Source organism: Anomalospiza imberbis, chromosome 5, assembly GCF_031753505.1.
Source record: "Anomalospiza imberbis isolate Cuckoo-Finch-1a 21T00152 chromosome 5, ASM3175350v1, whole genome shotgun sequence".
NCBI lineage: Eukaryota > Metazoa > Chordata > Aves > Passeriformes > Viduidae > Anomalospiza > Anomalospiza imberbis.
Window position 1 is genome coordinate 68,987,098 of NC_089685.1, and position 10,320 is coordinate 68,997,417.

Consider the following 10,320-nt stretch of genomic DNA (forward strand, 5'->3'; position numbering starts at 1 on the left):
GAGTCTGACATCTAATTACTGAGAAAACCTCGGTGAACTTGCAGGTGACTAAGAATTAATTCTTTTTTTCAGAATGAAAAATTCTTTTTTTCTGACACTGAAGTCATCAGCACAACATAATTATCAGTACCCAAGGATTTCAGTGGCAGATGGACTGAGCTTCACTGAACATTAGATCACTTTAAGTGAGCTGTCCAGTTTAAATTAGTCAGTTCAGTCCCACTGTGGTGAGTGGAGAGAAGGAGCATCACCAAAGGGCAAGTTTAAGTCTTGTGTAAGTCATGTCTTTGAGGCAGTGTTCTCAGGCAGGCATTGAAGAGCAGGGAGGCTTGCCAGTGCCTTTCTGCACAGTTAGCTTAGACTAAACACAGAGCTTTGCCCCAGCCTGAACACAACACAATCCACAGGCTTTTGTAGTTTCTGTGCATTTATTTCATTGTTCAGCCATGAGCTCTGTGAGATGAGCTTATGACTCTGACAGTCTTGCTTATAGAACAAGGAAGCAGTCACCATCAATAAGGCATCAGATCTGCCCTGTGCAACAAGAGGCCTCTTGAGGAATTCATTTTAAGAGGAGGCTGAATGATTCAGAGGTTGTGTATAGGATTACAGGAAGGACTGGATGGCGAAAGTATAATCATCAGATATTGATTCTCCCACCAACAGCAGATGCCTTAAAATCCAGTGGTGGATTTCAAGTTATTGCCAGCCACACACACATCTAAAATTCATATCTGGTATCTGTTCAGGTTCCTCAGTAGACACTTAAAACAGCAACTGGCAATAAAAGTCTATGCTGTGTGTCAGTGGTGGGAAAATGAGTTACTGTCTCCCCCACTGGAGAAGAGGTGGTGTTTCTGGTAGAACCGTGGGGAATGGGGCTGCATCCTCCTGGCAGTGCTGTGGGAATGGGGCTGCATCCTTCCTGGCAGAACCGTGGGGAATGGGGCTGCATCCTTCCTGGCAGTGCCATGGGAATGGGGCTGCATCCTTCCTGGCAGAACCATGGGGAATGGGGCTGCATCCCTCCTGGCAGTGCTGTAGGGAATGGAGTTGCATCCTCCAGGCAGTGCCATGGGAATGGGGCTGCATCCTTCCTGGCAGTGCTGTGGGGAATGGGGCTGCATCCCTCCTGGCAGAACCGTGGGGAATGGGGCTGCATTCTCCAGGCAGTGCCCTGGCTCCCAGGCTAAAGAACTGCGGTTCTGAAAATTTCCAATCCAGTGCTTGGCACTAGCACAGGGTGCACCATTAAAAGGCAAGCTTGCAAAATGACAAGATGAGTTTGCAGCACACATCCAAACCCTTCAAGGAGCTGGCGGCGGTGTTCATAAGCCTCGAGACTCTCCAGGCCTTTCTCAGATGGTTTCTCCATCACCTCCCTGTTCCAGCCCTGCAAGCTCTCACTCACGTTGTCCCTCCTCTGTCCGCAGGCATTAGCAGTGGCCGGCCTGAGTCCCCTGCTCCAGCGAAGCCATTCCCCCACCATGTTCTCTCGGCTGTGTGCTACGCCCCCGGCCACGCCGTGCAACCGGGGCTGGCCGCAACAGACCATCCCAACGCTGCGCCTCGACGGGGCAGAGTCCTCGGAGAAGCTCAACAGCAGCTTGCCGTCGGTGCACTGCGGCTCCCGGTACCCGGAGAGCGGCGGCAGCCCCAGGAGAGCCCGGCCGGTGTCCCTGACCGTGCCCAGCCCGACCGCAGGGAGCAGCCGGCAGTTCCACGGCAGCGCCAGCAGCCTGGTGGAAGCGGTAAGAGCGCACGGGCACCGAGGATGCTGTGGCACGGGCAGCTAGAAACACGGCCCTGCAAGAGCAGGGCGGCAGATCTACTACTGCCCGCAATGCCAGCAGTAGGAGAGCCCTTCTCCCTGCAGGGGTTTGGAAGCATGAATGGGAGAAGGAAGCACAGCAGTGAAGAGGGTTGTGTTGGAGGTGTGGCAGGGTTGATGCTGCAGGGTACTAACACGTGTCTTTGTGTTCTGGCTCCCCACCTGCTTTTGAAGGTCTTGATTTCGGAAGGACTGATGCAGTTTGCTCAAGATCCAAAGTTCATTGAGGTCACAACCCAGGAGCTCGCAGACGCCTGCGACATGACGATAGAAGAGATGGAAAATGCAGCAGACAACATTCTCAATGGTAACAGCAAGCAGAGCCCCAATGGCAACCTCTTGCCTTTTGCTAACTGCAGGGACCCAGGGCAGGACAGTGCAGGAGAGGAAGAGGAAGAGGTGCAGAACCCGGATTGTAGGATAAGTCAGGAGGAGCTCAAGGACAGCAGGATTTATATCAGCAGCCTGTAGTTGCCAGGGCTGGAAGCGATGCTGGTTTTTTATTTGTTTCAATGTTCCTAATGGGTTTGTTTCAGAAGTGCCTCACTGTTCTCGTGACCTGGAGTAACCGGAACAGCGTTCTTCATTCATTTCTGTTGGGACGAGTCGCAGAGTTGGGTGGTGTAAGAAAGCTTTTCAGGAGCGGATATAACCCCAGCACGTGTCCATGAAGGAAGAGTGAGGAGGAGGAGAAGAAGAGGAGGAGAGCCAGCTCCCTCTTTTTTTCAGTCCCTGCACAAGGAACGACAGCTGCCTCCGGAGCACGAAGGGGAACCTCAGCTTCCTGTGGATCGCCCTAGCCAAAAGGACCCTGCGCCAAACGGGTGTCTTTCAACCTTGCTTGTAAAAATCATTTTGCACATATTCTGTATGAGCCTCACCGTCTCCATAAAGCCAAGGCCCTTTGCTTCGGAAGGAGAGGAAGACTTCTGCTGTGGATTCCCACGCGGCCACGGGGAGGAGGAAGCAGGAGAAGCCCGAGGCGCGGCCCAGCCCTGCCGAGACTCCGGCAGCGGCCCTTGCCGGCCAATCAGAGCCCGGGCGGTCACTCGCCAGCCAATCCGAGCTTAGGCTGTGTCCTGCCGGCCAATCAGAGCTAGCGCGCCAACTGTGCCAGCCAATGGGAGAGCAGGCATGGCGGGGCTGAGAGGCCGCCGGGCCTGTGCAGAGTTCTTGTTTCGCAGTTTGGTATTTTCTTGAAAGCATGTTGCAGTTTTTATTTTGACTGTTTTATTATTATTATTATAATTATTGTTATTATTTTGAGGGAGAAGGGAGTGTTTACAGCGTTTTGTAATCACCTACCTTTTTTTGTTTTGGTTTATTTTCACCTTTGCAGATGTTACATTGGTTTGATCATGTTGTATTATTTAAACTGGGGTCGGGGTGGTTTCTCCATTGGAATTTGCTGGGAAGTATAATGATAGATGAGTTTTGCCAACCATTATGTACACCGAGGATTTGTAATTTTATTTACTAGCAACTGAAACCTTTTGTTGTCGTTGTTTTATAATTTAAAGATAGTAGGCAATGCACTTGATATAGTCTTGCACATTTGAGTGATTGATTTGGGTTCTTTTTAGTGCTAAGTGTACCTGTGAGTGTGGGAGCAATGGGAGCGAGCGTGCGTGCGTGCGTGTGTAAGAGCAGCTCTCCAGGTCCTGGTTTGGGCTGCTTGGTTTGGTGAGATCTGTATCTGGGGCCATTCGAATGCAAAAACAAACCACTGTCTCTGCTTTCGAAAAGGGAATCAGTAACTTTGCATTTTCTGTTCCACAAGATATGCAAAAACAATGCAATAATATTAATTTTAAAATAAAATTGTAAGTTGTGTCGGCATTAAAACTGTATAGAAAAAAAAAATTTACGGGGGTGGGGGGAAGCAAAAAAAGAGAAACAAACCAGAAGACGTTACGCTTCTATATATTCCGTGTGATGTTTTATTGCATTGATAATGTTTCTGTTGAAGAAACCGTTATACTTGAATTCAGGTCAGTTTCAGTATTTTTCAAATATTTTTTTAAAATGAATTGCAATTGTGCCAAGCAAAGATAATGAATTGAATTAAGTTTGTTTAAAAAAAAAAAGAAAAAAAAAGAATCACTTCTTGTATATTTTGCTGCATGTCAAGTGAGTCATTTCGTATTTGGAATGTGCCAAGCTTTACCTTTGAACTTTTAAGTGCTTTTTTACGTGTGGTTGGGGAAAGGGTACTACTTTATTTTGTTTTTTCCTTTTTTAATTTGTACGATGAACAAAGTGTACCTGGTGTAAGTAACTATTCTGCAATCCACTGACAGGTTGAACGTTACTGATTTTGCATATCTTGTGTTCATTTTCCTTCTTCCTCACTCCCTTTTAACGTGCACGATGACTTTATCGGTAGAGAATCTTTCTTCCCAAGACTGGGACATTTTATTCAGGCTTTGTTTTCTTTCCTTTTGCTCAGTTCCTCTAAAGGTCTCGTCCCACTCAAGGGTGGCAAGACCCCCAAAGCCCATTTGGCGGATCCATCCTACATGTTCAGCTGGCACCAGCAATTTAAGGAGCGGGGCGTAAAAAAATCTGGCTTCAAAATTATTTTATTAAATAGCTGAACCCTGATCAATTTTAGCAGGCTCCTGGGATAAGAAATGCAAGAATCAGAACAGTTGGCAAAGTAAAGTTATCTAACCCTGGTCTGGGCTAAAAGCAGAGGGAGAGGGAGAGAGTTGTGGATCTTTATTAGGAGAATTGCTGCAGGCTGGTCAAGATGCAGGTGCCAAGTGACTTTTTGGTGTTCCTATGCATGGTCTCAGTCCTCTTCCCAGACTTTAGTGGATGGTACTAAGTCACAAAACATCTGGCAGCACAGCATGTCCCAGCCACAATTCCTGACTAGTAAGTGTGAAACTCTCTCACACTGACGGTTGGCCCTAACCCTGAGAGAGGCTGAAAAAACAGGCAGGTATTGTTAGATTTTATGCAACTGTTTTTTGTCTAGACTACTGCTGGGTTTTTTTCCCTCCTCAGGATGATTCATAAACTTGCAGATCAGTTCTGAGGTGTGATCTGACTCAGAACTAAACTTTGATGGTTCTGCAGATGTCCGAGAACACCCTTCACTTCATACATCGATTACGTTATTTTTGTGACGCTCTTGATTTTCTGCTCGATTCTCTGGGGCATAAAGGAGAAATAGCAAAGGGTATTTTGGTCTGTACTTTTTGAACTGGCCAGTATCAGCTCAAGATACCTTGGAAAAAACCAAATACTAGAGAAATATGAATCCATTTGTACAAGCATCTATCATCAAAGTCATAATTCAAGGCTTCCCTGGAGAAAGTAACCAGCTGGTGAGGGTCAGTCTCATCCTTTCATCCCTGGTGCCTGTACGGAGATGGGCACACACGTGTGTCTCCCTGTGAGTTTGCTGCTGCTGATGTGCTCCAAAGGGAGTTGAAAGGGAACAATGCCCGTGCCTGGCTGTTCCTGAAAATGCCGTGTAAGGGCTCCCTAACTCATCTTCTTTCACTGCAAAGTCCATCTGACCCTCCCAAAGGAAAACAGGGGTTCTTCACTCCTGAAAAACAGCGCTTACCTAAATCAGTGACAATGCGTGTTTTGGATGCTTGACAGCCCAACTCTTAGGCTTTTTCTTGAGGGAAAGGAAAATGACAGGAAGGATAGTGCCCCAGCCATTCTTGGTGAAAGATGTTGCTCCCTCGGGGGTCAGAGCCTATGGCCAGGGAAAACCCCACTCCCCTGGAAGACCTCGTAGGTGCTGCAGAGTGGAAAATGAATAGCTAGCAGAGAATGCAAATGAATTCTGCAGTTTGAGGGGGAGCTGTTAAATTTAGTAATTGCTGGTGCCAGCTGTGCAAACTTCTCTTTCTGGGGAGGGTGGCTTTTTTTTCTTTTTTTTTCATTTCAGGTACTTCCAATGTGCACATTGTGACAGGCCTGAGCAAAGAGCTGCTGCCTCCTGCGAGTGAGGCAATGTCTGGGGGACAGTGGGAAGGAGGGGGCAGGTTTAGTTCCTGGAGTGTTTCCCTGTGTATGGGAGTGGATGGTGGGTACAATCACTGTGCTGTGGATGGAAGCTTTGACGGAACCGATGGCTGAGAAGTGGCGTGGAAGGAAAGAATGGGGAAAATGATCTGCTGTTTGCCTCTGAGCATCTCTGACTCGCGAGAGGACACTGCAGACTAAAGACGTTTCTTATAAAACAACAAACCTCCTCCCTGAATCACTCCTGCTCATTAGTCCAGACAGTACTGGGTCAGCCACATCGGGTGCATTTCTTTTTTTCTTCCCTATTTCTGTGTGGCTGACGTGATGGGAAAGCAAGTGGAACTCATGATCCAGAGCTGGAGTTTCGTTGTCCACAGACCTTTTGTGCATCATCTGCCTCTTCAGCTGGACGTGTGGACGATGATGGTGTAGATGCTGCTGCTACTGCAGGGGTTCTGCCTGTTTTCTTGCCCTGCCCACCACACCCCAGCACGGAGGGACAGCCAGAGAGGCGCCATGTACAGAACCGCATCTATTTCTGCTTTGTTTTCTGACTCACAACCCTGCCCCAGTGACTACGACGACAACAACAACAAAGAAAGGGCAAATGCATTTTTTTACATTTCTTGATAATTTCCAAAGCAATGTATCATTGCTTTCTTTAGACTGACGCCAATATAACAGTTGTATGGGTCTCAGCCAGGCTCCTGTGTCTTTTCTGCCCGAGTTTCAGATTGCTGTATGAAATGTATGCGCGTTTGCACACAGACACAACCAGACGAGGTGGCAGCACCCCGAGCCCGTGGGGTTGGTCACCTGTGTCACAGATGGAGTTGCAGGCCTTGCTTTGTACGAGTAGATGAGAAACCCCAACCCACTGGTCCAGGGAGCTGAAGTGAAGCAGCCCTAATGAGACAGAACTGAGTATCCTGAGATACATCCATGGTCCTGCTGTGACTGTCCCCACAGCAGGGGCACTGGCGGGAAGAGGAACACTGAATGGGGAATTTGGAGCACAACAATACTGAAGTAGAATCCAGTCAGGGGTTTCTGGTAGCAGTGAGATTTTATCAGTTCTCATAAAGAAAACTGTAGTGCATATAAAGAAAATATTCCAGGTCATCAGAAGCCTCAGTTCCCATCTTGCTAACATGAGGCTGGAGGGCATTAGAGGCCAAGGAGGTTGTATTGATGCAAAGGATGTGGAAAACATAATTGGGCCCTGAAAATTTTAATTACATCTTTCCCCCATTTATTTTCTTCTTCAAAGGAGTCTAAGAAATACAATTCTCAATAGCTGCACAGGGTTTCTTTTTTTTCTTCTTTTGAATGTTGTGAAACTTTTAAAGTTTTACGCTGGGTGAGCAAGCCCAGGGATCTAGAAAGTTTCCAACAGGATCTCGGTCCGTGGAGCTTTTATCTCTGTTCCTGCTTTGTTTCTGGAAAGCTGAAACCACTCTGGCCTTGCTGCTACAGCTCCCTGAGGTTGGGTGGGTGAGGGCAGAAGCACAGCAGGAGATACGTCGTGTTCTGAAGACACATTGGGCTCCAATTGCTTTCAGAAAACTCAGTAGCATGACACTGGAATGGAGAAAAAAAAACCCTCTTCTGATACAAACCTTAGTTCTAGTTAAACTCTCCATTCTTCTCCTCTCCCTTATGGGGAACTTAACACTTGAGCATAAAAAACAGGCCTTCTTTAGGGGCACAGGGCTCGACTCAGTTGCCTAAATGTGGGTGTCCACTGTCATTTGAGATACCCTACAGTATCCTCTGCCAGGTCTGCCACGGCTGGTGGGGAGAGGCACAGCTCTGGCCCACGCAGGGCTGGTGTCACAGCCCCCAGCCCCAGAGGAGGGCAGAGATCTCAGGTGGCAGGGGACAATTAGGCAACTTAATCAAGTCCCTTTCTAAAGGGCTAATTGAGAAGAGCAGCACCAATGACTGATGTAATGAGGTAATTTTCATTAGCATTACCAAGGGCTTAGGCAGGATCAGGAGCTTGTCTCCACACTCCCATGCTGTTGTTTTTCTACCCCATGTCAGGCACCTGCCTCCACTCCTGCGGCATGAAGTTGGCTCTGCCTGGTCATTTCCTTAGGCCAGAATTAGCAGCTGCATCCCAGGCCCAGGGGAGCAGGGACAGGCCCAGGCAAGAGCAGGCCTCACTCCACTCAACCACAGATTTTTCTGCCAGCATTCCAACAGCCCCTTTCCAAAGCTTTTCCCTATTTGAGACAGAACCACAAACTCAGACACCATTTGCTGGCATCATCATTCAGGTGATTAAATACCTGTGTTTTTCTGTTAGCTCTCTCCCAGTTAGGCTGAAATGCTTTCAGTATTTTAAGCATCCTAAGTCAGTCTGTTCCCATCTCAAGCACCTAGGTGGACTGGCAGCCAATACTATCCAAGCATCATCAACTTTATGATTGCTCATAGAAATTATTGTTTCAAGCTTATTTAGTCTTAACAGTTTGAATGTGGGAAGATTTTGGAGGAGGAGGAGTGACATTGTAAATATCTCTAACAAACATTGCTGCATCACACACAAAAAAAAGGGGAGATACTTAATAAAACTGCCTTAAAAATCAATTCCGAATGATGAATCTCCCTCCAAACAATTGCCGCTTGATAGAGCAAGGAATGAGTCACTTTGGGTGAATTCTGGCAAGAAGTGGTTGGAATCTAGTCCGGTTTCAGGAGCGAAAGTGTAATTTAGCAGCTGATCTCTCACTCAGTCTGAATTCACATCAGCACCAAGGACTGAGCACTGCAGGATCCAAAGGGGTTAAGGTCCGGGGGTACTGTCTGTGCATGGTTTGGGTCTGGCCCAGCAGGTACTGCGAACCGGTGTCTCCCAGTGACTTCAGGGAAGATGGGGTTCCTCAGCACCTCTTAAGTTCAGGCCCTGGAGCACCATTTCCTGCTCTGATCATCAGCTATAAATGTTGATAAATATAAGTGTTTTGCCTTCATTTGAATTGCCCAGAGCTGTAAAATGACCTCTCTCAAGTATAAATCAGTCCAGATATAAACCTCCTCTCCCACTCTTCCCTACGCTCCCTGCCCACCTTCCCAGCCCTCCTTTGCACCTCCACCCAAGCCCTTCCCTGTCTCAATTCTTTACCTCCTTCCACATTTTTATATCTAGTTTTCATGAACCCACAGAAATGCTTTTGTAAATACTGCTGTACAGTTTGTAACCGTCATGTAAGCCTGTCATCAGTGCCAGAGTCCGTCTTGCCCTCTCGCACGTTTTAAAATCAACAGAGGAAGGTTAGAGCGAGTGGCCCGCCAGTGAGCTATAGGGTCATCTCTGTGTGGGACAAATGTATATTCCTGTAAGATTGCATTTTTATCTAAGGAATGATGTTATTTTAAAATTGCTAATAAATTTCTAAACAATGTCCAGATTCGTTCAATATTGTAAATGGTATCAAAACTCCTTTGACATTGCTCCCTCCTACCAGCAGTGGCTGAAAATTAAAGACAGCTTCCTGCAGCCCCTTATTTCCCATCGGCGGCCCTGCTGCCCTTCAGGGGCTCTTGTCCCTATTTAAGGGGCTGCAGAACGGTCTGCACAGCCACAGCCTGCCCTACTAAACAGCAACTTAGGAAATCCACCCGCTGTCTGTACTGCGGTCACCACAGAAATCCTGACGTGTCACGATGTCCAACGTGTGACTCAAGTGCAACCACACACTTAACATTTTCTCTACTGGATTCCTTCTTACCAAGCACATGCAACAGAAAATGAATGCCCTCAGCTTAAATACAGTGTAATTAGGATATACATAAGCCATGAAGCTAATGGGATGATAACAAGTAACGTTCCACACATTTGCTTGTCGATTGAGCAAATTTGTTCTACCATGGTTATCAGGAAATTACACCGCAATGCCAGCTGAGCACTGTGTTTGTGTTGCAGCATTATAAATCACCGTGTGCTCAGCCCAAGTACATCAGTCTAAGATTCAGTAAAATAATGCCTAAAGAAAAAAGAACGGGTTTTTTTTCAGTTACACATGTATATATAAATATTTTTCCCTGACTTGCACGTAACTGTCAGAACTGCAGGCCCTGCTGTTACTTTTAAATTGTGGTGGCACAGAACGTTAAATCCCAGGAGATGATGAAAACCTGTGGGTGTCATCAGTGCAGGGCAGAAGGCTCACCAACAGAAACCTCATTATCTGCAGGCTCAGACTGGCCACCAGTTAGACATTTGCCACCACTAAACCATAAAAAACCACTGTGCTCACGGCTGTGGGTCAAAGCCCAGCAAAGGGCTCAGCTTTGCTGGAAAACTCCCTGAGCTGGCAACTCAGGTGAGTTACAGCTCTGTGTGAGACCATTGGGTGAAATCCGTGGCAAAGAACAGGCAGAAGTGGCTGTGGGCGTGCTGCAGTGTGAAAACAGTGAGACACCTGGAGTGAAACCTGTGAGACAGCTGAAACAGGGAGAGCCTCGGGAATGAGTAACAGGTTTGCAAA

General features: G+C 47.3%; 1 protein-coding gene across 37 annotated transcripts in view; it reads left to right on the top strand.

Annotated features, from left to right (window-relative positions):
* CACNA1C (calcium voltage-gated channel subunit alpha1 C) overlaps window positions 1-6,425 on the top strand; it is a 457,310-nt gene extending 450,885 nt beyond the window's left edge. For 36 of the 37 annotated variants that reach the window (XM_068191795.1, XM_068191793.1, XM_068191797.1 and 33 more), the window contains 2 exons: window positions 1,434-1,751; window positions 2,006-6,425. In XM_068191795.1, the coding sequence (XP_068047896.1) occupies window positions 1,434-1,751; window positions 2,006-2,302 (615 nt within the window). In that variant the 3' untranslated portion in view covers window positions 2,303-6,425. The remainder of the gene's footprint in view (window positions 1-1,433; window positions 1,752-2,005) is intronic. The other variant, XM_068191810.1, reaches the window with a different exon arrangement.
* The last annotated feature ends 3,895 nt before the right edge of the window (window positions 6,426-10,320 follow it).